This window comes from Doryrhamphus excisus, chromosome 16 (assembly GCF_030265055.1).
Source record: "Doryrhamphus excisus isolate RoL2022-K1 chromosome 16, RoL_Dexc_1.0, whole genome shotgun sequence".
NCBI lineage: Eukaryota > Metazoa > Chordata > Actinopteri > Syngnathiformes > Syngnathidae > Doryrhamphus > Doryrhamphus excisus.
The window spans coordinates 14267947-14294573 of record NC_080481.1 but is presented as its reverse complement, the minus strand read 5'-3'; the positions used below and the strand labels follow the sequence as shown (position 1 = coordinate 14294573).

Below are 26627 nucleotides of genomic sequence, written 5' to 3'. Positions count from 1 at the left end.
GATTCCACAATAATTATCTATGCTCATAAGCATTTATCACATGTACAACAATTATTACTAAGCATAATTCATGAATGCATTAGCGCATACCAGTACAGAATATTATGCACTGGTACCTCATTAACAGATTGTTACCCACTCAAGTTGTTATTCTGCCTGTTTCCACGTTATATCATCTGCAGTGGCTATTTTTGTCCAGCAGAGAGTAGAAACAATATTACTGCCCCTGAGTCAGGAAGTCAGAGAAGCGGTAAAGTGTACTGTAGCAAGCTTGAGCTAAGACCGAAAAAGATACTACATATTGTAAGAGTAGATTACATGGCATCCTCCAGTGTGTCCATTATTTGATGTGCTGTGCTAATTATGGTAAGTTCTGGTTTTTGGTCGAATGTGGTAGAAAGCTTTTGGCTTAAATGCCGGACTTGCGAAGGTGCATTGTAGAATCTCACCAGTCAAAAGGACGTTATTGCTTCAAATTTTCTCATTGCACAGATAAACGTAAAACTTATGGTAATGGTTTAATTTCATTTGAACATGCATCAGATTACAATTGAATGCATCACATAATCAGTTCACAGTTCCGCATGCCCAAAAGGAGTAGGAAGAAGCAAAGCTTATTAAATCCTACCCCTCCATCTGGTACTTTTACAATCAGTAACTGTTACATTTGTTCACTTCCTGCTTTCCATAATACAGTTTAAGGTTTTTTTTTCTTACTATTTTTTTAATGACATAATGGGTACCATAGTAAGTGTCAATATAGTGATATATATAGCACATCATGACTGGTTCAAGACTCTTCATCCTTGTATTTAGCAAACATCAACTGCTTGTATTGTTTCTTGAATTGGCTCATCGTTGTGCATTGTTTGAGGTCCTTACTCAATCCATTCCATAGTTTGATTCCATGTACTGAAATGCTATGGCTTTTTAACGTAGTCCTAGCATATAAGTGTTTCAAATTTAGTTCTTCCCTGAGATCATATTTCTCCTCTCTTGTAGAGAAGTATTGGATGCAAGCAAGCAAGTTTAAGTATATGTGATTTTAGAAAGGAGTTAGTATGTTCTCTGTAGGCGGCATTATGAATTATCCTTACTGGCCTTTTTTTGCAGTACATTTAGCGAGTGAAGATTGCTTTTATAGTTATTACCCCATATTTCCACACAATAAGTAAGATATGGTAGGACCAGAGAGCAATAAAGAAAAACAAAACAAAAGCCACTGAGATGTTGATATCGTCCTTTTTCACTGATATCGGCCAATACCGATTTGTAGCCCATCGATCGGAGCACCCCTAGTAATATATATTTAAAAGAGACACAGTCCATTTACATGGAGTCGGTGATGGAGAGTTTGCTATTAGGTGTGTACTCACTTGTGCACTTTTTGATGCCAGAGCCTTTCTTCACAGCATGCCGACTTAGTTTGCACTGGAAGTTGTTCTCCCAGAACTCTGCAAACCAGATATTTCTCCTGTTGTTCTCCAGTGTTCGACTGATGAAGTAGCGATCAAAGCCTAGAACAGATACCAATTTACTGACCGTTTAGTCACTTTTTTTTTTTTATCCACAAAGGCCTTCTGAAGCTGTAATTATTAACTGTAAATGTAACTTGTTTTGAGATGATTTTTTACAATATAGATGTCATTTCAGAAAAGCTATCGAAAACTGGTGGACTGATATTATGAATTTCTATGCATCTATGTATTTAGGTGACATATATATTGTATATTGGAATTGTTAAGTTCCATGTAATTACCTGATGGACTGTCATGTTAAGTGTTAAGTTACATCAAGTCCATACCTGCAAATACATGGTCTGCAAATTGGATATCAAAGTTGCCTCGTACAGCTAACCAATATTGTAGTTTGTCCAGTCTTTTTGTCCAATATTCATATTTCTGTATGGTCAATGTTGAAATGGGATTACACAATTCCACATTGACTGACACCAGTTGAGAAGAAAATGTGATACGTTGTGATATCTTATCTGTCTATAAGATTTAACTTACACATACAACAAACATTGACGGTGGTTAAGAGACATCATGACACATACGCTTTGACGCTAAGACTGCAACAATATGTAATTAATTAAACATTAATTACCTTTGATGGACTGTCGTTTTGGCAGGATGGTCACAGCGCCTTCAGCCATCTCTTCCTGGTTCAGTATCGGTGAGATTTTGGACCCCCAGCTGTCTGAACCCACCCAGATAAAATGGCCTGTTTGATTGGCTTTCTTCGCCGCTTCGAGCAGCCGCCTATGAAACATTCAAGAGGCTTTGTGTAAAGTTGTGTTATATACTGTATTGTTGTTTTATTTTGTTGTATTTCACACACACACACACCCACATGAACGTAAGGTTCTTATTTAAATGCACCCTGAAGAAGCAGCATAGCTTTACTATACAGGCGATTGCACGACTAGAATATTGAATCTGGACATATTTGCATAAAGCTATATAAGCAGTAGAGGTGAGTGGCCTCCTAGGATTATCCCGAGCACATACAGTACATAGAGGTTGTTGCACAATCACCCCCCCTGCCACATTTGTCCAGGCTTGCTGCCAATGGAAGAAAAATGAAGGCGCCGCGGCGGTACAGTTGAAAACTGGAGCGAAGCAGCATCAAAATTGTAATCTGTCATCTGTCCAGTGTGGCTTTACTGACTCTCAATACGAAAACAGAAACAAGGAACTTAATCAACAATTCCTTAGAATGAATTATGAAAATGATTCCCTTATTGATTCCATTGGGTATGAATGGCAATCTATTTAACATGCTTGACGACGCCACTTTCTGTGTTGGTTATTGTGTGTAGCTGCTCTATAGGAGTCCACAACTCAATACAAATGGGCGAAAAATTACGTTTAATGAATAACTTCTCATACATTACATTTAGATGACTAGGATAATGACTGGTACGCAATTGAGGAGCCCCAGGCTGTTGGTTTTTTAAGCTCAATTTACCTCTAAACTAAACAAAGTTCATGCTAATCAACCTGTTATTTGTTCTCATTTGAAAAAATAACAAAAACAATTTATATAAAACAGAATCGTTCACCAAAATCCAAAATTAATCAATTCTGAGTTGCAGTATCGTCTTCTAACCCGGAACTTACTGTAAGAATAAATATTAGCTGTTTTGTTCCATTGAAGGTCACACCATCCTTGAAGAAAAATAGGCAGCTATAGACACAAGGTTGTGCGATTGGCGAGGATTGTGCTCCATGTACAAAAAGTGATTTTTGCACCATGAGGTGACAGAAACATGCCTGGACAGACAGAGCGTGATATAAAAAAGAAGTGAGATATATGAAATATTAGTGAGGAGTAAAGAGTGTTGCTGAGGGTTCATTTGAGACGTCCACACCCCCGTGTCACTTTAATTCTATTTTATTTTCATTATCAAAAATGTTCTTAAATAAACGTTTTTAATTACATCTTCTAAGTCGATGCTTTGTAAGACTGTTTCATAATAATCATATAAGGGATGATGTACAGTATATGTTTTTTTAACACGTGTACAAGGAGGGAAGTAGTGATAAATGAGGTACAATAATTCTTAATCGTCATCAGTGAATTTCCGCAAAGTAGTTTTTCCTATTTATAAATAGAACATGTTCATACATCAAGCATAGTAAACCTGTTTACAGCCATCTACATCAGGGGTCTCAAACTTGCGGCCCGCGGGCAAAATGCGGCCCGCGAGACGCTAGTTTGAGGCCCCCACCTTGATTACCAAAGTTTAATGTTGAAATGACAGCTTAAAGCTGTGTGCACACCGGACACAATTAACATGATTTTGCCCCGCCCATACTGTTACCCCACCCTGTTTTGCTTTGGATTAGCAAATGAAGCTAAAGGCTTATGACGCTGGGTACAAATAAATGCAGGAAATGATTTGGAATAAAACGGAAAACATGTTGTTAAAGTTACGACGCTGCTCCCAGATGGAACTGAGTGCTAACGATGCTAACTTGCTAATCGGGTAAAATTATTAAGTTTCATTAATGTTCATGTTAAAGGTTAAATAACTGTTAGTACTGTACATTTGAATCTGAAAAAAATAATTTCTCTACCAACTGTATGTGGTTTCTTACGTTTTTCTTATTTGCTGTTTTATTATTATTTTACTTATTTATTACTGATTGATTGATTTATTGACTTTATTCTTAATTTGTTTATTTATTTTTTTTATCTTATTTTGTGTATAGAAAAATAAAAATTAAGATATTTGAGAACAGTGGAATGTTTTATCAGATATTTTGGTGTGGAAAACCGGAACTAAAGTACTGAAAAAGTGTAGGGTATAGCAGAAGAAAAAGCATTGAAGATAGTTTTTTTATTGATTTTTTTTTCAGTTTTTAATAAATGCGTTGTTTTTTTTTTTTTTTTGAAAACCTGATGCGGCCCGGCTTCACCCAGAACCTAGCTCCGGTGGCCCCCACGTAAATTGAGTTTGAGACCCCTGGTCTACATATACATGACTGTATAGCTAATGTATCGGAATGCAAAGTAAAGAATCGATTCTTTGTCGATTCTTTGTCTTTCAAAAACACAGAAACCAGAGTCATTTATCAGCTGACTTCCATTCTTGCACTTTATCAACAAAGCTCAGGACTCTGTGGTTCGTTATGAGCCTTGCACAGACTTTATGCGGCAGGAATTTAAAGTCGGGATCCCCTTGGCTTTAGGTAATTACTATATATTCACACAAGTAGCGGTTATCTGGACGGGATTAAGTCAATGAGCAATGGGACTTCTGGCCCGGTCATCGCCAAGGGACCCCCCCCCCCCCCCCCCCTAATTCACTGGCCTCAAGAAATGCACTAGCCTACTCGTGGTTGCTAGGAGATGGTTTCCCCTCACAAAGCCACAACAGGACTCCTTGTAATGATTACTCCTGCAACTAATTAATTCATTCTTAATGGAGACAACCGTATGAAGAACAGATAATGAATTTGAACAGATACATTTCCGCTCCCAGAAGAGTAACTTTAATATTTCCATGAATGGAAAAAACATGGATGACAACATTATTAGTTGTACGTAAATTAAGCGCATTCTTTGAAGGGGACTGAATGAATTATGGAATACAGAGAGAACATTGTTTATTTGAGATGGCATTTTCAGGTAGTTGTGGGCGAGCTCGATACAAATATCGATAATATCCATACAACGTTGGTATCAATATTGATCGATACCTATGTAAAAACATGGATGCTTAGGCTTCAGTTGGTTTCCTGTTTAATTTCCGGTTTAATTCAAGACACAACCTGTCTATTTGTCTCTGCTGTCCGTCTGTTGTGTTTCATTAACCATCACGTGACTCAGAAGCGATTGGCAACCAAACAGGGCCCACAACGAGGGCAGGCAAGCCCGGGCATTACACAGAGAGAGCAGGAAGATGGCGGAAAGAAAGAGGAGGACTGTTTGGATTATATCACAAAAAAAGGTCATGAAACTTCATTCAGATTTAGATGATACTGGCCCTGTATTTACTTGGTTATCGGATCGATACCAAATCTAGAGGTATCGCACAACACAAATTTTCAGTTTTCATGAATTAACTTTGATTTTTATATTACAATAGTGGCTTGTCTTCACATATTATACATATTATACTCATTTTCGGCCCTTTGTATTAAGTTGTGGACTCCGCTAGAGCAGCAAAACACAATAACCTGCACAGAAAGCTTTCTAGATCTTCCAGAATCTGCACTTTTTTGTTTTAATTTTCTTTCAAGGCTCACTTCCAAATGTGCAAATCTTGTTATCTAAAACCTTGCCATCATTTAACACGAGAATACGACATTCGAACAACATGTATAGGTCAGAAAAGTAGAAAAAGCAGAATAGGTTCCCTTTCATCGAAATTCAACTTAATTCTTTTCACCAGCTCTGTATTGTCCAAATTAAACAAGCATTTATTGTCTGTTAATTAATAAAAATGTCAGTATTTTAGTAGTTTTGTGTTACTTTTTAAACAATTAGGATTTCACTCCACTGACCTGATGTCGTCCTCGTTGGCAAATATAATCACCACTCGGGCGTTTGGGTTCTCGCTCAGCCTTCGTATAATCTTGTCGAATTCTCCAGCTTTTGGTTCACGTGGAATTTTCACAGACTGGGAGATGCACAGGCCACCTAATTGGGAGACAAGCAAAAAAATATTCTTTATGATTCATTGTCCGTTCTCTCATTAAACTAAATACATTTTTATATAGTAACTCTCGGCATGGTGCTACCATTTGATTGGGAATGTATGTAAATAAGCAATAGCGGACACTCCAACTTTAAGATAATTCATTCCACAGTATTATAATAATTAATTCATTAATTGTGCTTGAGTAACCAACCAGCTTGATGCCTTTACTTTCAACAATTCCTCTCCCAGTGGAACAGAGTGAGAGTCTTTGAGATGCCCTGCTATTGAATGCCAGTTAGAAGGTTATATCGGACTGGTCACCAAATGAAGCTTTGAAATTCCCAGTGCGGTGTTTCAAGCCAACTATTTTTATCACCTTGCCAAAATGCCAAGGAGGCAACGTGCATGGTAATGAATTTCTCTTTGTTAACCCTTAACAAAGCCCATTGAACAATCAATAACCTCTTATTCAGTCCACACCACACAGCGAGGCCTGCTCCCAGATATAGAAAACGGAAGGGAAGAATAGTGCATGCTATTTAAATAAAAGTTGCATTTAATTTGGTAGGAAAAAAAATAGACATCCCATTGTGAAGTCTGAAATTCTTGTTTCGAACACAGTCGGAAAATTTATAATTTTTGCAATATTTGTAATGTTTATACTCTCCGTGGCTATTCCACAGTCGAAACCTTGGTAAAAATGAAGCAGGGGTTTATCTGTCGACCCCTCTGTGTCATTACACTTATACTACCATGAGAGGCTCATGGGAAATTTAGCAGCGGCTCTCTACTCTGTGAGACTCTATCAATCATTGAATTCTATGCCTTTGCCTCACCGGTACTTCAGTCCCTCCCCGTCCCCCCTCTTTCCCACAACATCTGCTGTGTGGAAGCGGAGCACTCATCCCTTCCTTTTCTTCTCTCCTCACATCACTGGCAGTCACATGATGCCGCTGGAGAGAAAAAGAGGAAGGACCAGGGGATAAGAACTCATCTTGTGGGAGTTGGGACACAATGAACATGACTGGTGTTGTAACTCTGTTAGCGATTGTGTCTACACGGCTATTTGATTCAATGCCAACACAATCCGTTCATTCATCATATTAATCAGTGAAAGATACAGTGGAAATGTACATTAACAAGCCATGGTTGTTATGAAAGAAAACCTAAAGGCCTTTAAGGTACATTCTGACTCTTTGAAGAGTAAAACCTGTTTCATGATTCCTTTCACTCTGTTTGATACAAAAGGCAAGACTGACAGCGAGGCTGAAAGTGACCTTAACGCCAGAAGCTACAGCTCACGGCTCTGCACCTTCTGTCTGACAGGTGAGTGACAGAGAGTGGAACCGATTCTAAAGGTTGAATTTGGGGGCTCTTGGAGCCGAGCCAGAAGATGTAGAATCAAAGCAAGCGAAAACAATACACCTGTTAAGTATTAAGAATGGAATGCACTAAATAGCATTCCTTAGAAGAAAGCCACTCAGCAGTAATTGTCTGTATATTTATACAATTTATCATCACATCAGCTGGATCTTTTAATCCTGTCCAAAAAAAACCTGTAATCATTTTCTACACTGCTTATCATCATTTGTGGGTATGCTGGAGCTTATCCCAGATGTCTTCTGATGGCGAGAGGCGGGGTACACCCTGGACTGATCGCCAGCCAATCACAGGGCACATATAGACAAACAACCATTCACACTCACATTCATACCTATGGACAATTTGGGGTCGCCAATTAACCTAGCATGTTTTTGGAATGTGGGAGGAAACCGGAGTACCCGGAGAAAACCCACACATGCACGGGGAGAACATGCAAACTCTACACAGAGATGGCCGAGGGTGGAATTGAACCCTGGTCTCCTAGCTGTGAGGTCTGCGTGCTAACCAACTCGACCGCAGTGCAGCCAGAACAGCAACACAGGAAGTGAATTCAAAGTAAGGGCATGAACGAGGAACAGAGGAACAGAGGAACAGAAGAAACTAAACGAGCTGTCACAGGGGGGTGAAGCCCGATCGTGACACAAACGGGGAGAACATGCAAACTTGGGATTTTTATATTAAAAAAAAGTAATGTAATTCCTCTAGCAGCATTTCCTGCCATTCACACCAACATGTACCATCCCATGCTCCATCAGTCCACAAAGTTTTAGTAAGTCATTCTGGATTTGGATTCTTGCTTACAAAGCAACTAACAAATAACATAACCTTTTTAGCAGCGATAATGAGCACACTGTGACAAGTCTCAGACGATAATGTGCAAACTGGCCCGCCCACCTCTGATTCGAGAAGAGGATGCTCTCTGCAGACCCAATAAGAAGTCATGCACATTTGTCTTTATCATCAGTAGTAGGCTTACTGACTGTCAGCATTCAGATTCTAAAAAGCATAAATACTGCGGATTTCAGAAAACAACAGATGGAATTATAGCAATGAAGTCTGTAAAATTAAATAATTAAAAAAAATTCCAAAAATTGTTAACTATAATGATGAAAATGGTAATATTAATGATGATTATAATGATGGTAATAATGATAAAGATTATAACAATAATGATAATAACAATAATAATAATAACAAATAAGCCCCTCTACCTTTACTTACACTATTATTATTTATTTATATTATTTAAATTATTTGGGCAATTTACTGTTCACGCAGCACTTTACATTATGTTGTTCATATTTGGTGTCTATTCTATCTATTTATTCTCCACATTATTATTATTATTTATTATTACTTATCTTCTTTTGTGTCTGTTATTATATGGGAGCCAGGCAACGACATTTCGTTGGCAATTTCACTACTGTGTTTTTGTGCAATGACAATAAAGGGAGTCTACCTATCTAGTCTATCTATCTATCTATCTAATAATATTACAATGATAATAATAACAGGGGAAAACAAGACAATGGAATGAACATGATTATATCTTGCAAAAAGGGGTAGGCATTTATAAGCTTTTGCTTCAGCCTACTCCTTTTCAGGCTTGTGATCAGATTGCTGAATACAGATGTAAATAATGGAAAGTTATATTTTGATTGATGTAAGAAATGCACTGTAATGTTTCATATATTTGCCCAAATTAAAAAAAAAAAAAACAGTACAGATTATGGTGTGGTCTTGTCAATATTAACATGCAAGTGTGTCACTTCATTAATTTCATTTCATTTCGTTTCATATTATCTACATACTGTATTGTATATAACTCTGGGAAAAACTGTTGATTTTGTTAATACTTGGGTTGTTTATATTGTTTATTTTTCTATATTGTGTATTTTGTACTGCTTAACTGATTCTGTACTCTTGCTGCTGTGCAATGCAAATTTCCCCACTGAGGGACGAATAAAAAAGGCATATCTTATCTCATCTTATCATTAGTTATATCATTTAGTGTGCATCACATCTTTAAATAGACAGCGTGTTCATTTCCTCGCATGACCTGTTGAAGCTTTGCCAAACTAATGTCATAAAACACACAATAAAAGTGACAAATTGAAGCATCCCCGACTATACTGCAGCAGCCACTGTTGAAAACTTAATGAGCGGTGTATTTCTCTCCCAATGCTCATTCCTCCTAACGGCTGAGTGCCACCTAAAACCGCCTCTAAAAATATCCACCGCCGTGGAAGACGGCATTTCCCCTCTATGGCATCTTCCATTGTTAGCCTGATCACATCACAAATATTAATTCCTATTTGACACCCTGTTATGAACGTTGTATATTTTTTTGGGGCATAGCGGCTGATTGCAGTACACCTCATTTACCTTTTGAACAACAAAGCGGAAGCATGCATAGTCCTCAAATTGCAGTGAGTAATGTGATGGAAGGGTAAGCGTAGAAATAACCTGCTTAGTCAATTGTAATAGCTTGTCTGGCAGGTTGCATTTCTAACTGCATAGCATTAGTTAAGAGAGCAAAATTGAAACAGGGAAGATGGTCAAACCTGGCAAGAAGTGTTGGCTATGTCACTTTATATATCACTGTAATGAAAAAAACATAACTTTCTTTAAATAATTTAAAAGGTGACATTTAATAATTAGAGCTTTGATCAAACAGAGTACTGTACTCAGGGATCAGTGATTTGATAATATTTACAGTTTTGGACCGCATGGTGGATGAGTGGTTAGCATGTTGCATGCAGTCAGGAGATCGGGAAGACCGAGGTTCGATTCTCCGCATCTCTGTGAGGGGTTTGCATGTTCTCTCCGTGTGTGCATGGGTTTTCCTCCCAATAAACTTCCTTCCAAAAAAACATGCTAGGTTAATTGGCGACTCCAAATTGTCCATAGGTATGAATGTGAGTGTGAATGGTTGTTTGTCTATATGTGCCCTGTGATTGGCTGGCGACCAGTCCTGGGTGGACCCCGCCTCTCGCCCGATAAGCTTCAGCATACCCACAAACCCACCAAACCTTGCAACATCTTGTGACACAGGAAACCATTGCAGTTTTGCCTTTTAGTTGTGTTATAGAATGAAAATCCCTGAATTTCGGTATGTTCCCGTGAGTAGAAAATTAAGTAAAATGACAGGAAATGATTTTCCACTATGTTTAGTTCATATTTGCTTTCAAATGTGTTCATGGACAGATGCTCTGATTTTGATGAGAATGACGTCGTCCTTCTGGAATGAATTTAATACCTTTAACCAAGGCACCACCTTAAATGGAAAAGAAACAAAACAAAAACAGAACTATATTGTCGATGAGGACTTTTCTAAATTAAAAATATCAGTATAAATTGTATTATTTTCTATGGGAAATTTTTGTTTCGGTTTTGGTTAGAGTCTGTTTTGGTTAAAGTTGTCCTTCTGGAAGGGATTAATGCCTTTAACCACGGCACCACCTTGAATGGAAAAAGAAATAAAACAAAAACAGAACTATATTGTCGATGAGGACTTTTCTAAATTAAAAATATCAGTATAAATTGTTGTATTATTTTCTATGGGAAATTTTTGTTTGGTTAGAGTCTGTTTTGGTTAAAGTCGTCCTTCTGGAAGGGATTGCCTTTACCCAAGCACCACCTTAAATGGAAAAGAAAGAAAAACAAAAACAGAACTATATTGTCGATGTCGACTTTTCTAAATTAAAAATATCAGTATAAATTGTTGTATTATTTTCTATGGGAAATTTTTGTTTGGCTAGAGTCTGTTTTGGTTTAAGTCGTCCTTCTGGAAGGGATTGCCTTTACCCAAGCACCACCTTAAATGGAAAAGGAACAAGACAAAAACAGAACTATATTGTCGTTTAGAACTTTTCTAAATTAAAAATATCAGTATCAATTGTTGTATTATTTTCTATGGGAAATTTTTGTTTGGTTAGAGTCTGTTTTGGTTTAAGTCGTCCTTCTGGAAGGGATCAATGCCTTTAACCACGGCACCACCTTGAATGGAAAAAGAAATAAAACAAAAACAGAACTATATTGTCAATGAGGACTTTTCTAAATTAAAAATATCAGTAAAAATTGTTGTCAGTCTTCCGAAATACCATTTCTCTCATCACACCAGTCACTATAAGCTCACTATAGTGTCGTGTGAAGCAAAGACGGTGATTATTTTGACTCAGTAGTGTTGGCACAAAAGATTTGTCTGTGTCTGCAAAAAGAAATCCAACACTGTCCTATTTTCGAGTAGCTGTCAAAAACTTAGCTGAACCTGCAGATAAATGTTTGTATATGCATGTCGACCTGATGATGCACATTTCCCTTTTAAGATATGTTTCATAGCAGTCTGTGTTGGTCTTGATCTTTCAGGCTGCGTCAACAGGTATGATTTTATTTTCACACAGCCGTGTACAGATACCGACATCTCCTGTAATAAGACCTGTTTGAAACCACAAGATCAGAGGAATTCCTGGGATCGTATTTTGGTTTGATTTGAAAATATATAAAAAACAGCTTTTGGTATGTTGTAGTGCATTTCGACACCACAATAATAAGCTTAACTTAACTTAATACCTCTCCAAGCGTGTCAATCAAAACAGCGCTGTAGTGATAGGTGGTAAACAGATTTTTTTTCTCTTATATTTCCCTCACGTGATTGGTCAACCGTATGCGTCAAAAGGGAAGGGATGCATCTAAAGAGCCAGCGCATGAACAGGAGGGAGGGTGAAGCGGTCCTCAGTTCAACCACCACCATCAGGTACCACAGGGGGTACAAGGGGGTACAAGGGGGTACAGAGGGGTACTTCAGGTCAAATGTCTGAAGGGGTAAGTGACTGTAAAATATTTGGGAACCACTTCTGTCGATTAAACAGAAGTAGTCTGTGTTTGTGCATCCATTCTTTTTTCAAGTACAGTCAATGTTACTCAACTTTTGTGAGTTAAGTCAGCTTAAGTTAACTTTACTCCCAAAGGCGAGTTGACTTTTCGTGCAAAACTAAGTTCCCCTCACGTGCTTAGAAAATGACTACTCCAGTTTGCTCTACATGCAAAGTATTACAAAATGTCACCTTACATTTTTTTTTAAAGGGGACCTATTATGCTTTTTCACATTATGTTTCTATGCATCAAAGAAGCTGCTCAGTTTTTATAAACATTATCAACTCCTGGGGGCAGGCCTTGGGTGGAATAAAGTAAAACAGACAGTTTTGGAAATTCAAAGGAATAGGTGCAGATTCTGAAAGATCTCGAAGGGTTTCTGTGCAGGTTATTGTGTGTATCTGCTCTACAAAATCCCACAACTCAATACAAAAGGCTGAAAAATTATTATTATTAAGTCCCCTTTAGGTAAATGGAGCATTGAGTATTTTTCTAAGTATAGTCGGCACATGGTTTTAAGAAAAGTACTTATCCAACTTCCACAGTATTGTTATTGAAGTAGGGAATGGACCAAGAAAGGAATATATCAATTTTCTCATCCACTCCAGAATATTTCAATTTACTTTCATTTTGTCCACTCAGCCATTAATGGTGGAACTATGCATGTTTCACAATTGGCCTTGAATGAAGTGTGCACTGAGTGCCGTTGAATGCTTCATTGTAAAGGCTTCATTTCAGCTTTTGTATTGGATCTCATTATAAAGCTTCACCCATTGTTGTGGCTAAGGAGCGTGGAACTTATTTTAAAATCATATAGCAAGTGATTTAGTAAAGAAACCATACACTTTCCTTTACATTTAGATAATGAGCGAATCAACACGAACTTCCGTCTCAACTCGGTCTCAAACATCAATGGTATCTGATGTGTTAGAGAGCCATAAACACAGCAGCGGGTCCAGCTCAGGAAAATATCCTTTGTCATTTTTCCACATTTGATGTTGCGTAGAGTGATGTGTCACTGTCAGTCGCTTCCTGACATTACAAGAGGAAAATGACAGTTGACAATTTGCATTGAAAGAGGACCTATATGCTTTTTCCACTTTTCCGACTGATACTGCAAATTTCAATAGAATGTTTTATTCTTGTGCAAAACGATGCCAAAGTTTCAGATAATGAGGTTTTTGCGTTTGGAAGTGAGCCCTGAAAGAAGTTTGGGAGAGTTTGTGACATCACTGTGACGTCAGACATCCATATATGGGCGTTCCTGGATACAAGCTGTATGCTTTAATGCTATACCAATGCCTTACATTACTGCACTGCAGTAAGAGCATAATTACTGCAATTGTGTTACTTCTTCTTCTTCCAAAACTCCCAATGTCCACCGCTAGATTTGGGTATTTTGGGGTATGCTAGTTTGGGTATAATTTTCTTACAAGCAACAGTAATAAAAAATAAATGGTTGGAGTTTGTGATGTTACTGATAACCAAATATGGTAATGGTAATGGTTTTATTTCATTTGAACATGCATCAGATTACAATTGAATGCATCACATAATCAGTTCACAGTTCCACATGTCCAAAAGGAGTAGGAAGAAGCAAAGCTTATTAAATCCTACCCCTCCATCTGGTGCTTTTACAATCAGTAACTGTTACATTTGTTCACTTCCTGCTTTCCATAATACAGTTTAAGGTTTTTTTGTATTTTTTCAATTATTTTTTTAATAATGCACCTCATACCGAAGTACGAGGTGATATGAACATCCAATGACTCTTACCATAGTAAGTGTCAATATAGTGATATATATAGCACATCATGACTGGTTCAAGACTCTTCATCCTTGTATTTAGCAAACATCAACTGCTTGTATTGTTTCTTGAATTGGCTCATCGTTGCATTGTTTGATTTCCTTACTCAATCCATTCCATAGTTTGATTCCACATACTGAAATGCTATGGCTTTTTAACGTAGTCCTAGCATAGTCATAGCATAGCATAACATGATAAATAGTGTATGTGTGTTCATACTGATATTACTGAGGGCTTTTCCACCTAATGTATTATTTGAGTTGTTGAAAAGACGAATAAATTTTTTTTTAAATGGGGGGGGGGGGTGATTTTTGAGGTTGCTGATTTGTTTTTTTCTGTCATGGTCAAGGTCAAGGTCATGCTCAAATGTATTTATATAGCAGATTTCCAACAGTTAACTGCCCAAAGTGCTGTACAGCAGCCAATATAACACAAAACATGTATGCATAATAATAAGTCATACAACTAAAAGTAGAAGTAAGAAGTAAAAGGTAAGAACAGTGCACAGAATAATGACACTTAATAAAAAAAACAGTAAAATAGTAAAATAATAATAAATCTTTCTTTAACAAAGATACACTTTATCCATACTCTTCTTGACAATATAACCCAAGGTTCATGTTCATCCATCTTCCCGGTGCAAGGTCTAAATACCCAAAGACTTTTTGTTCACTTTGAATTGTGCCTCTGGCAAGCCTTAGGAAGTGTCTTGTAGAGGCCAGAGTAGCCTCACTGGACACATAGTATCGCCACTGTACAGTAATTAAAATATTAAGGTGAATTATCTTTTGTTCAATTATTAACCTGTCAATTTTTTTCTCAATTTTGGTTTATATCTAAATTTACTTGGTAAACTTACATATCATGCCTGGTACGCAGCGCTTGTGCAGACACCATGACACCATAAGGTATCATAAAACAGGCATGCTACATACAATATAATAATTTTGTTAATTTTCAGTTAGCAGAACACAGACAGTGTTCATGGTAACCTGCTAAATTGACTGGCCAAAACATTAAGTACACTTGCACAGTAGCACAAGGGCGGCATGAAGCATGGAGCTTGTAATCTTAAACTTGTTTCATAATGTAAATGGTGTATTTTACAAGACAGTGGACAACATTGGTGACTGTGTGGTTTGTTTGTTTTTTTTATGTCTAGGCTCTCCCTCGACGGCGGTAGCTTCGTCTGCTTGTTTCGGCTGGTTTGGCTGGTGGCGTGAAGTATGAAGAGCATGGTGCTTTTTTCGAAAAATACAGTCAACAAAGCTGACAGATTATTTACCATGTTTGCATGAATCACCAACTTCATACAGCTCATTAAAAAATAATTAAAGAATAAAGTCTCAAGGATCACTTACACACATACACTGTACACAAATAGCTGAATAATAAACAATACATAAAACAACTTCTGATCAATCATTGTAAATTTAAGACTTAAACCACGCCCATGTACAGTTTATAGATGTACTCGCTCATCCCTAATCAAAACATTGCTTTTCATCCTTTCTTAAAGCAGCATGTTTAACCATCACAGAGTAAAATGAAGCAAGAGAGAGAAAAAAAATAATAACTAACCAAATAATGACCCGGAATTGAACTCTTTTTGTCATTCTCTTTTACAACTCTCTGCTTGTTTCAAAAGAATGAAATATGTGTGCTCCTAGTTCGGGGGGGAATTGCATTGAAAGTATGTGAGAAAAAGTCAATTCAGCCCCAAAAGTAGTCGCTGATGCAACTGAAAGCTATCTGATGTGCATTCTCAAAATAATGAGAATCCACTTTGTTGTCCGCACACCCGTGGTGAATATGTTTTTTTTTTAATGATTCATTTTGACATTTTCCGCATGACAAAAGGTACAATATGCCACTTCACTTTGAATATTTGCATCATGTCCCTTTCAGTTGTCTGACGGCTTGCACTATTTTTGCCCTGGTCTTTAACCCCAACTGCCATTTATTGCACGAATGATCAGGCTGCTTCTGAATTTTAGATGTTGAAATAATGTCAGGAAAAAAAAGAGTGTACACTTTGAGAAGTAAAACCAATTGTGACATTTTAGACCAATCAGTTTTTTTTTTAATGTGTGGTGGTGAGCGACATTTTTTTAATAATGTATTTTTTATTAAATTATTTACATGAACAGAGAACTTTGGAAAACTGTTTTTAAATTTAATACACTGCTATCTGCAGCTGTATCTGTACTCGGAGTGGGCGGGGCATGGTTCGGAAGTGGGCGTGTTTAACTGGAAGTGTATGGGGCTTACATCTGTACATTATTTTAAGTCTGGTAATGGTAATGGTAATGGTTTTATTTCATTTGAACATGCATCAGATTACAATTGAGTGCATCCCATAATCAGTTCACAGTTCTGCATGTCCAAAAGGAGTAGGAAGAAGCAAAGCTTATTAAATCCTACCCCTCCATCTGGTACTTTTACAATCAGTAACTGTTACATTTGTTCACTTCCTGCTTTCCATAATACGGTTTAAGGTTTTTTTTTTTTTTTAATTTTTTTTAATAATGCGCCTCATACCGAAGTACAAGGTGATATGAGCATCCAATGACATAATGGGTACCATAGTAAGTGTCAATATAGTGATATATATAGCACATCATGACTGGTTCAAGACTCTTCATCCTTGTATTTAGCAAACATCAACTGCTTGTATTGTTTCTTGAATTGGCTCATCGTTGTGCATTGTTTGATTTCCTTACTCAATCCATTCCATAGTTTGATTCCACATACTGAAATGATATGGCTTTTTAATGCAGTCTAAAAAAATGTTGTAAAAAAATAAAAAAATTAAAAAAAATAATGTAGTCTGAAATTTACACGGATTGATCAGAAGTTGCTATATGAATTATTATCCCGCTATATATGTACTTTGTGTAAGTGATGTTTTAGACTTATTATTTTATTTTCTTTGCCGATGTTAGTTTAAATGAGTCGAACTAAAGGGACATCAGTATGACACTCGTTTTCATGAAGTGAGAGCGTAAAGTGACACGTCAATTGCTATTACCGCACAAGTCTGTGTTCTCTCTAAGGACGTGGGATGTGCAAAGGCTTTTCAAAGACCAGCTCGTAGACAGAAGGATCCACTGAGGAACATGAACTTGTGCATGGAGAACAAGGCAGGATGACAAGGGCGAGGCATCAAATAGGAAAAGCGTTTTATCTCATCTTCCTTAATGACACTGGAACCTCGGTCCCACAGGATGTTTTCACTGATGTTGCAATGGGAAGTGTCCAAATGAAAATATGACTCCTAGTGTAAAAGATGGAATATTTCAGTATAAGTCATGCAAGGACAAAATAGCAACTGTGTCTTCCTGATGTTTTCTTTCTTCTTTCTTTCTTTAAAAAATGTTTTAAAATCATTGTTGAACAGCCAATAGACAATGAGACTGACTCCGACAATGATGAGAGGGAACCCGGCATGTTTGATGGCGAAATTGCCCGGCTGTTCAATTCAGATACAGAAGATGAAGACTTTCACAGATTTGTGGGAGAAGATTAATCTAAAATACGGTGATTGTATCGTTAAATAGTAGAATACACTTCAACTAAACTCACTGTTTTGCTTCCATTCCGTAACTATTAAAGTTGAGGATGTTGACACTCCGACGGTTCAGGCATTAGGAAGAACCGTTTTGTTGTGGTTTTTGAGTACCTCATTGCCGGACCGAGTTCATTTCCTGGTTTTCCTTAATTAAAATATGGTCACCATGTCTTATGGGCATTTGGACACGCCACTCTGAATAGTAGCACCAAAGATTGTGCTAAAATAACATGCCCTGACTAGTCCACAAATAATATAGACCATCTAAACCAGGGGTGGGCAAACTACGGCCCGGGGGCCACATCCGGCCCGCCAAGTGTTTGAATACGGCCCGCCCAATCTTTCCAAAGTATTTCATTTAAACTCAACATACAACCTGGCATCATGGCCTGAGCCAACCTTTTGATGGTTTTATCAATTTCGTTTTTTGACATGGTCTGTTGTTTACAAAGTGCTCCTGAAAAAAGGGACACAAGCACATAATAATAATAATAATAATTATTATTATTATAATAATAATAATAATTATTATTATTATTACATTATTAGATTATTAGATTATTATAATTATTATTAGAACTATTATGATTATTATAATTATTATATTAATGCTAATTATTCTATTAATTATATATAATATTGTTGTTATATTTGCATATTTTACATAATAATAATATAATAATTATTATTTAAATTGTATTGTAATTATTATAATATTTTATTATTTTATTTATTTAAATATAAATATAAAATAATAAATAATAATAGCAGATTGCATGACAATTTTACAGATACAATAATACCAGGTGGACTGTTACGTGTAAAATATATAGTCTGCCCCCCCGTAAATTTTGTCATATCAATGCGAGTCAACGCGAGTCAAAAAGTTTGCCCACCCCTGATCTAAACAGAACATACTGACCATTTTGTTCATAAACTTTGTAATCCTGTGATGGTGTGTTGCAAAAAAACGGAGATCTCAGACATCTAAGACATGTTCTTTATTGTGTTGTTTTCTGCTGGAGAAGCGCACGAAAGCCTGGCAGTTTAAAAATAACCCCTGTTAAGCTCGTGTACAAGGCTGTATAATAGACAAGGTTGTGTAAGAGGAGACACAAGTTCAGTTCCCAGAAACATGAAATAATGCTTGGAAGCCTCCTGTGAGACATTGGCTGTCATTGTGTTACCACAGGTGCTTGAGATCTTTGGGAATATCTTACATCGTTATTAGAAAGGGGCTTACATTATGGATCGAGTGATTTAACTTAGTTTGAATCTATTTGGGTCATGCACAAAACTATCTATCAGTTTCAATTCTACATTTATTTGGAGCACAATTAATTTTCTCTTATTGTGATGTGGTAAAATAAGTCAAATTGAAAATACTACATTATTTACTATCTAACTTTCTGACACCTTTCTGATGTATCTTGCAGGAATGACTAGAACTGGAGATGGTCAGGCAGATTTAAAAAGGACCTCAGTTGAGCTTGCACATAATATCAAAAAAAATGTTTAATTCAAACCACTGTGATGTCACAGATGTTGTCATTCTTGTGCTTTTTCTTTGGCTTTGTGGCTCTTTCCTACACAAAGACCAAAGTGTGGAACGAAAAAGACACATAGAGAGTTGTTCATTATTTTATATGAGATCTATGAACAAATAAACCACCCACATGCACATAGTAAAGATGATTAAAGGATCCCCGTGTCTGTAATCTGTCTATAGTAGCCGTGTAACGAGATCTTGCAAGATTAAGACATGATGAAATTTCTTGTTTGGATGTGAGTTCATGAGAACAGGTCAGCTAGAAGCCAATCAGACTACCACTACTATGAATGATAATAAAGTAATACTGAAGTGACAGTGAGTAAGGCATTATTGGAACTGCATGTTAACCTTGCAATGTAACCTACTTCGGTGTTGTCAGCATACGTGAGTAACATTGAACAGCTGCATTCGTGTCAAAATCCAAGCTGCAGTAATTCCACATTTGCTTAAGCTGATTTAAGATTTTTCAGAACAAAACGTGCAGATGTTCAAACTTGTCTGCACTCTAAATCACAGAGTGTTTCAATTTACGCTGAGCTTTGAGCGCCATGTTGACAATTGAGCTGACATGGTCAGCTGAACCTATAAAACATTACGAGGTGAGAGTTATGATCTACGCCTTCCTGACCTCTCGTCCATCTGACGAATCTAAACAAATTAATTGACTTCCAATGAGAATAATCAAATTATAACTTGCTCATAAAGATTGTGTTGTTTTTTTTTTAGGTAACACTATACAAGACGCAACCGCAATGCTTGTAAATAAAGCTATTAGTGCGGATGTTGTCGTAGCAGCAGTCACCAACAGGTCTTCGTTGAGTGTCTGCCTTTAAACATACAATTTTAATAATGCTTTTCTAGACTGACTTGTGAAACAAACCATCTCCTGAGTCCGCTTTGTTGATGCACAATTGATGAAGAATCACTTCCCAAAATGTCAGCACTACAATACCATCTAACAATGCCTGTTTCTATTATTTTACACATCGGTATCATCATGTGACCTTGTTTTAGTGCCAATACAGCCCATTACATTCGGATGTAAAGCTTTATAGCTTTATAAATCAAAAATCAAAATCAAATCAACTTTATTTGTATAGCACTTTTCCTGCAAAGACATGCAACACAAAGTGCTTTACAGAATTAAAACAATTACCACAATTAAAAGGAAAAATAATAATAATAATAATAATAATGGTGTTGACAGTTGAATTAACCAAGATCACTCAATGTTTTTAAACAACAATGGGTACATTATTTTAGTCTGAAATTGACTTGGATTGATCAGAAGTTGTTACATGTATTATTTTTTTATTCTTAATTAAGAATAAGAATAAGAAATTAATAACTGTATATGTGTGTCAGTGATCCTTGAGACTTTATTCTTTAATTATTTTATGAGAACTTATTTTATTTGTTAAAGTTATTTACAATGTTTTGATGAGATTAAAAAAAAAAAGACTTACCATCCTCACGAGACTTTTGAATGAATGCGTCCACACCACTTTCTCCGTAGTTTCCCTCGGAGGCTACAGTGGATACATAGTTCCAGCGCATGGCTTTGACGATGTCCACCATCGCCTGGGCCTGATAGGTGTCGGGCGGCACCACTCGAGAGAAGAAGTCATAGCGTGTGTTGTCGCTGAGCTCTGGAGCCGTGGAGGCATAGCTCACCTGAGGGATCTATGAAAGAGGGATGAAAATGAAGATATCAATATCAATTTTAAAAATGGTTCCAAATATAATCGGTAAGGAAATGTTTCAGTAATTTTCTGTAAGAAAATTTTTATATAATTTAAGTCTTGTTAATGGACAGCACGGCGGTCGAGTGGTTAGCGTGCAGACTTCACAGCTAGGAGACCAGGGTTCAATTCCACCCTCGGCCATCTCTGTGTGGAGTTTGCATGTTCTCCCCGTGCATGCGTGGGTTTTCTCCGGGTACTCCGGTTTTCTCCCACATTCCAAAAACATGCTAGGTTAATTAGCGACTCCAAATTGTCCATAGGTATGAATGTGAGTGTGAATGGTTGTTTGTCTATATGTGCCCTGTGATTGGCTGGCCACCAGTCCAGGGTGTACCCCGCCTCTCCACCGAAGACAGCTGGGATAGGCTCCAGCACCCCCCGCGACCCTCGTGAGGAAAAAGCGGTAGAAAATGAATGAATTTTTAATTTTTAATTTTTAATTTTTAATTTTTAATTTTTAATTTTTAATTTTTAATTTTTAATTTTTAATTTTTAATTTTTAATTTTTTTAATTTAATTCTTAATTTAAGTCTTGTTAATGTTACACAAACCTGTCCATAATAAGAAAGACTATAATTTATTTTCCAAACATTGCAGTTTGGCACGGCTATTAACAGATATACTCAAAAAAGATAAAGAATTGATTAATAAAACCAAATAGCTGTTTATGCATCACTTAATTAATGTAAAAATTACATTACAAATATCGTATTTTTTGTTGTGTTGAACCTTCAGTTCTGTGTGTATTTTTGGGTACATTTTGTGTTTAGTTTATTGTTGTCATCCTTTGGGTAATCTAGATCACTTATCCATTTCCATTTATTTGTTTATTCATGCTTGCATCAGCAATATAACCGTCACAATGCCCCTTTTGTTTCAGTCAATCAATTCTTTGCATGCCTTTGTTTTCAAACAGCTGTGAGAACTCCTAGTCAAACCTGACAACATTTGCATTTGAAAATAAGCCATTTATTGGGTACTAAGGCATTGGGTGGTGTATGGGTGGGTTGACGATTAATTGAGTTAACTACATGTTTGTCATGTTTCAGTCACGTTGTCGTCACATTGTTGCTTCTCGAGAAAACATGTGAATTGGCCTTTGCGACTGCTCACATCAATTCATCCTTGAGCTCGACAAATTTGAAAAAATCTTCCTCAAGGCTTATGACTCATCCTATTCAGAGCGAAAGTGAGGCAGAAGCATTCATCCTGAAATATTATACTCATTTGCCACACAAGTTTTGGTGACAATTGAGTAAATCCTTTTTATTTTTGGCAGCAATATGTATAACAAATATCTGCTGAGTCATTATAACGCATTGTATTGTCAGATAGTGACTTTGTAATCAGGCCAAACCTTATAAAAACACGCACGACTGCAGATGGAATTATAGGTCGTTGCAAAGCATGCCAACCAGAAGCAGCTATTATTAACTCAATTCTAGTCTGAAGGTGAGAACAAAGCATTTTCTGATCCGCAAGCAGTCAGTCGTCTCATGCCGCAGCATGTATGCAACATTTCCTTGTTTTGCGGCTGCCTGTCTGTTGACTGACTGACTGACTCTGGTGTGCAAGCGGCACTGCATCATAAAGTGAATGATGGCGTTCCTCTGGGATGTTCTTGTCAGTGTGTGTGTGTGTTGTTGTTGTTTTTTGAACGCGAATACCGGCAATCTGACTTGATTCAATGCCACCAGCAGGCCGAGGTGCACTGACAGTAACCCCTCACTAAAGTCTGCTCTTTTTGTGTCTTCTTCTTCATGTGTCTTCAGTTATAGATGCATCACACGCGCAAATACGTTGTTGCTCTTGTGTGGCTTTGACGTCATCAGGCAAGATCATTAGGCTGCATTCAAGTGCGGTACAAAGGCACCTCGATGGTGTTAATGAGCTCTCATTTTAGAACATTTCACTTAGGTAACACCTCACAGTGCTGTGAGAAATAATAGAAATGCTCAAACCAAGCATTTGGAGTACAGTATAAGTAAAGTATAAGTAAGTATAAGTAAGTGGGTGTGGTTTAACCTAAAAATGGTGTAGCTAATGTTGTCATCAACGCCACCTAGGGTAGACCTGGGACCCTGCACAAAGCAGACACAGGTATGTTATATTACCATATTTACATATGGGGTAGAGACAATCTTTGAAATATAAAAAAAAATATTTGTCACATGTGCACATTGTGGTATTGTGACAGCAACCCCAGGATGCAAGAGATGAAACCCATTGCAGGTAAAATGTCAGTTTTATTATTTATAGCTGCCGTGCAAATGTGGGATAACAACAAAGAGCTGTAACATAGGCAATGCTCCAAAAAACACACAAAAAACACAAAACAGAGCACAGCAGGAAGTAAGTAAGTAAGTACAAAATAAGTGCATAAACACAGGAACTAAGGCATAAAAAGGGACCATCACTTTTTTGGTCTCACAGAAGAGAAGAGCTTGGCTCACTGTGACATCACTTCCTTATACTGGCATCCCCAAGTACAAGCATGTAGCAATGCCTTCCAAGAAATATTTCTGCTCGCCAGCCAATCACAGGGCATATATAGGCAAACAACCATTCACACTCACATTCATACCTATGGACAATTTGGAGTCGCCAATTAACCTAGCATGTTTTTGGAATGTGGGAGGAAACCGGAGTACCCGGAGAAAACCCACACATGCACGGGGAGAACATGCAAACTCTACATAGAGATGACCGAGGGTGGAATTGAACTTAGGTATCCTAGCTGTGAGGCCTGTGCGCTAACCACTCGGTCCCGGTGCAGCCTGCAGAAATATCATATTTCGGGCTAGCAAAAGTGTATGTATTGTATTTAGCATGCTAACATATATCTAATTTATCCTTTGACTATTGAATAGCCAGGTATTTCATCCCAAGAAATAACAATGTATGCTAAATATGTATGCAGAAATATCATATTTCAAAAAACAATATAGTCATTTTATAACGGGGTCGAGCAACAGTGTATGTATTATATTTAGTATGCTAACATATATCTAATTTATCCTTTGACTATTGAACAGCCAGCTATTTCATCCTAAAAAATACAAATGTATGCTAAATATGTATGCAAAAATATCAAATTTCAAAAAACAATATAGTAATTTTATAACGGGCTAGCAAAAGTGTATGTATTGTATTTAGTATGCTAACATATATCTTATTTTTCCTTTCACTATTGAACAGCCAGGTATTTCATCCTAAAAAATAAAAATGTATGCTAAATATGTATGCAGAAATATCATATTTAAAAAAACAATATAGTAATTTTATAATGGGCTAGCAAAAGTGTATGTATTATATTTAGCATGCTAACATATATCTAATTTATCCTTTCACTATTGAACAGCCAGGTATTTCATCCTTAAGAAATAAAAATATATGCTAACTATAACCAAATGTGTATTTAGTTTATAACCTCATGTCTTGAAATAAACTGATAATTTCAGTGTGCAGTAACGCCACCATTAAAAACTACTAAAGTGAATCATAAAGTCACTATAATAGCAGCATGATATTTTACAAGCCAGTGCCCGGTCAACATAATTTACAAGCTTTTAGAGCTAAATCATGAAAAGAACAGCTAAAACCAAACACATGAACACAGATAAATATCATTGCAATGCATTGGTTGGATGAACCAACCAGACAAAGAAAGCCCTGGCGGGTTAGAAGGAAAAAAAACGTGAACTGGCAAGCTTAGACATGAATGAAACCAGCCTCTTCAGAAGCTTCTTGGTCGTATGGATTAACTACGTCTACATAAAAAGTGCTATAAAACTGTTGGGTTTGGTGGGAAAACCACAAATATAGTTCCTATTGTTTCCATAATACTGACAGACGAGGGTTTCAGGTGGAATTGGGTTCTGGCTTATCTGCTGTGGCTCTTAGTTACTTTCGCTTTGCCTGTCAAGCTTTAACAGTGCAGCATGGATGCAGATGACAACAGTGGCAGATTAAACGCTTGAAAATCCTCCTAATACAGAAAGTAATTTCTGTGTGAGCGTGTGCATGGCCCGGTCTTTTTTGCTTCAACTATGCAAAGTGATGTACTTTATACTCGCGAGCGTATATCACTGCAGCAAAAAGAAGCTATTGAATTTCAAGACATTTCCATGAGCAAACCCAATTGTGTCTAAAAAGTTGTATTATTATATGTATTTTAATCTAACTGTGCAAATCCACAGCATAGCAACCACATACTAGAAACCAGTGGTTCCGAAACTTCTACAGTCACGTTCCTGAAGCCATGTACCCCCTACTTCTGCACCCTTAGTACAAACCTATGAGAGTATGTCTCACAGCTGGCCTGGGAACGCCTTGGTGTCCTCCCGGTGGAGCTGGAGGAGGTGGCCGGGGACCGGGAAGTCTGGGCTTCCCTACTAAGACTGCTGCCCCCGCGACCCGGACCCGGATAAGCGGAGGAATAATGGATGAATGGATGGATACTGTGCAAATCCACAGGATAGCAACCACATACTAGAAACCAGTGGTTCCCAAACTTCTACAGTCACGTTCCATGTACCCCCTACGTCTGCACACTTAGTACAAACCTTTTTTTAAGATTTCTTTAATTTAGCTAGCATCAGATGGGTAAGTGACAGAGACGAAAACCTTTGAGTCCTGGTTCAGAGTTTTGAATGACTCAGTCAATACTCAACCATAACAAGCATACTGTAGATCAGGGGTACCCATTACGTCGATCGCAATCGACTGGCAAAGCTCTCAATTTACCGGTCGATCTATGTTCCCACCCTCACCTATGGTCATGAGCTTTGGGTCATGACCGAAAGAATGAGATCGCGGATAAATGAGGCGGCTGAAAATTAGATTCCTCCGTAGGGTAGCTGGACTCACCCTAAGAGAGCTCAGAGTAGAGCCGCTTCGCTTTCACATCATGGTGTCCTCCCGGTGGAGCTGGAGGAGGTGGCCGGGGACCGGGAAGTCTGGGCTTCCCTACTAAGACTGCTGCCCCCGCAACGTGGACCCGGATAAGCGGAGGAAAATGGATGGATGGATGGATACTGTACAAATCCACAGGATAGCAACCACATACTAGAAAACAGTGGTTCCCAAACTTCTACAGTCACGTTCCTGAAGCCATGTACCCCCTACTTCTGCACCCTTAGTACAAACCTCTTTTAGCATCAGATGGGTAAGTGACAGAGACGAAAACACTCGAGTCCTGGTTCAGAGTTTTGAATGACTCAGTCAATACGCAATCATAACAAGCATACTGTAGATCAGGGGTACCCATTACGTCGATCGCAATCGACTGGCAAAGCTCTCAATTTACCGGTCGATCTATGTTCCCACCCTCACCTATGGTCATGAGCTTTGGGTCATGACCGAAAAAATGAGATCGCGGATAAATGAGGCGGCTAAAAATGAGATTCCTCCGTAGGGTAGCTGGACTCACTCTAAGAGAGCTCAGAGTAGAGCCGCTTCGCTTTCACATCATGGTGTCCTCCCGGTGGAGCTGGAGGAGGTGGCCGGGGACCGGGAAGTCTGGGCTTCCCTACTAAGAC

At 37.6% G+C, this 26627-nt stretch overlaps 1 protein-coding gene across 1 annotated transcript in view; it reads right to left on the bottom strand.

Moving 5' to 3' along the window:
* Nucleotides 1–26627, bottom strand: part of grm4 (glutamate receptor, metabotropic 4) — a 162107-nt gene that overhangs the window by 27924 nt on the left and 107556 nt on the right. The window contains exons 3-6 of the mRNA XM_058050773.1: nucleotides 20809–21025; nucleotides 6018–6153; nucleotides 2110–2264; nucleotides 1377–1517 (exon numbers count right to left, since the gene is read on the bottom strand). Of these exons, the coding sequence (XP_057906756.1) occupies nucleotides 1377–1517; nucleotides 2110–2264; nucleotides 6018–6153; nucleotides 20809–21025 (649 nt within the window). The remainder of the gene's footprint in view (nucleotides 1–1376; nucleotides 1518–2109; nucleotides 2265–6017; nucleotides 6154–20808; nucleotides 21026–26627) is intronic.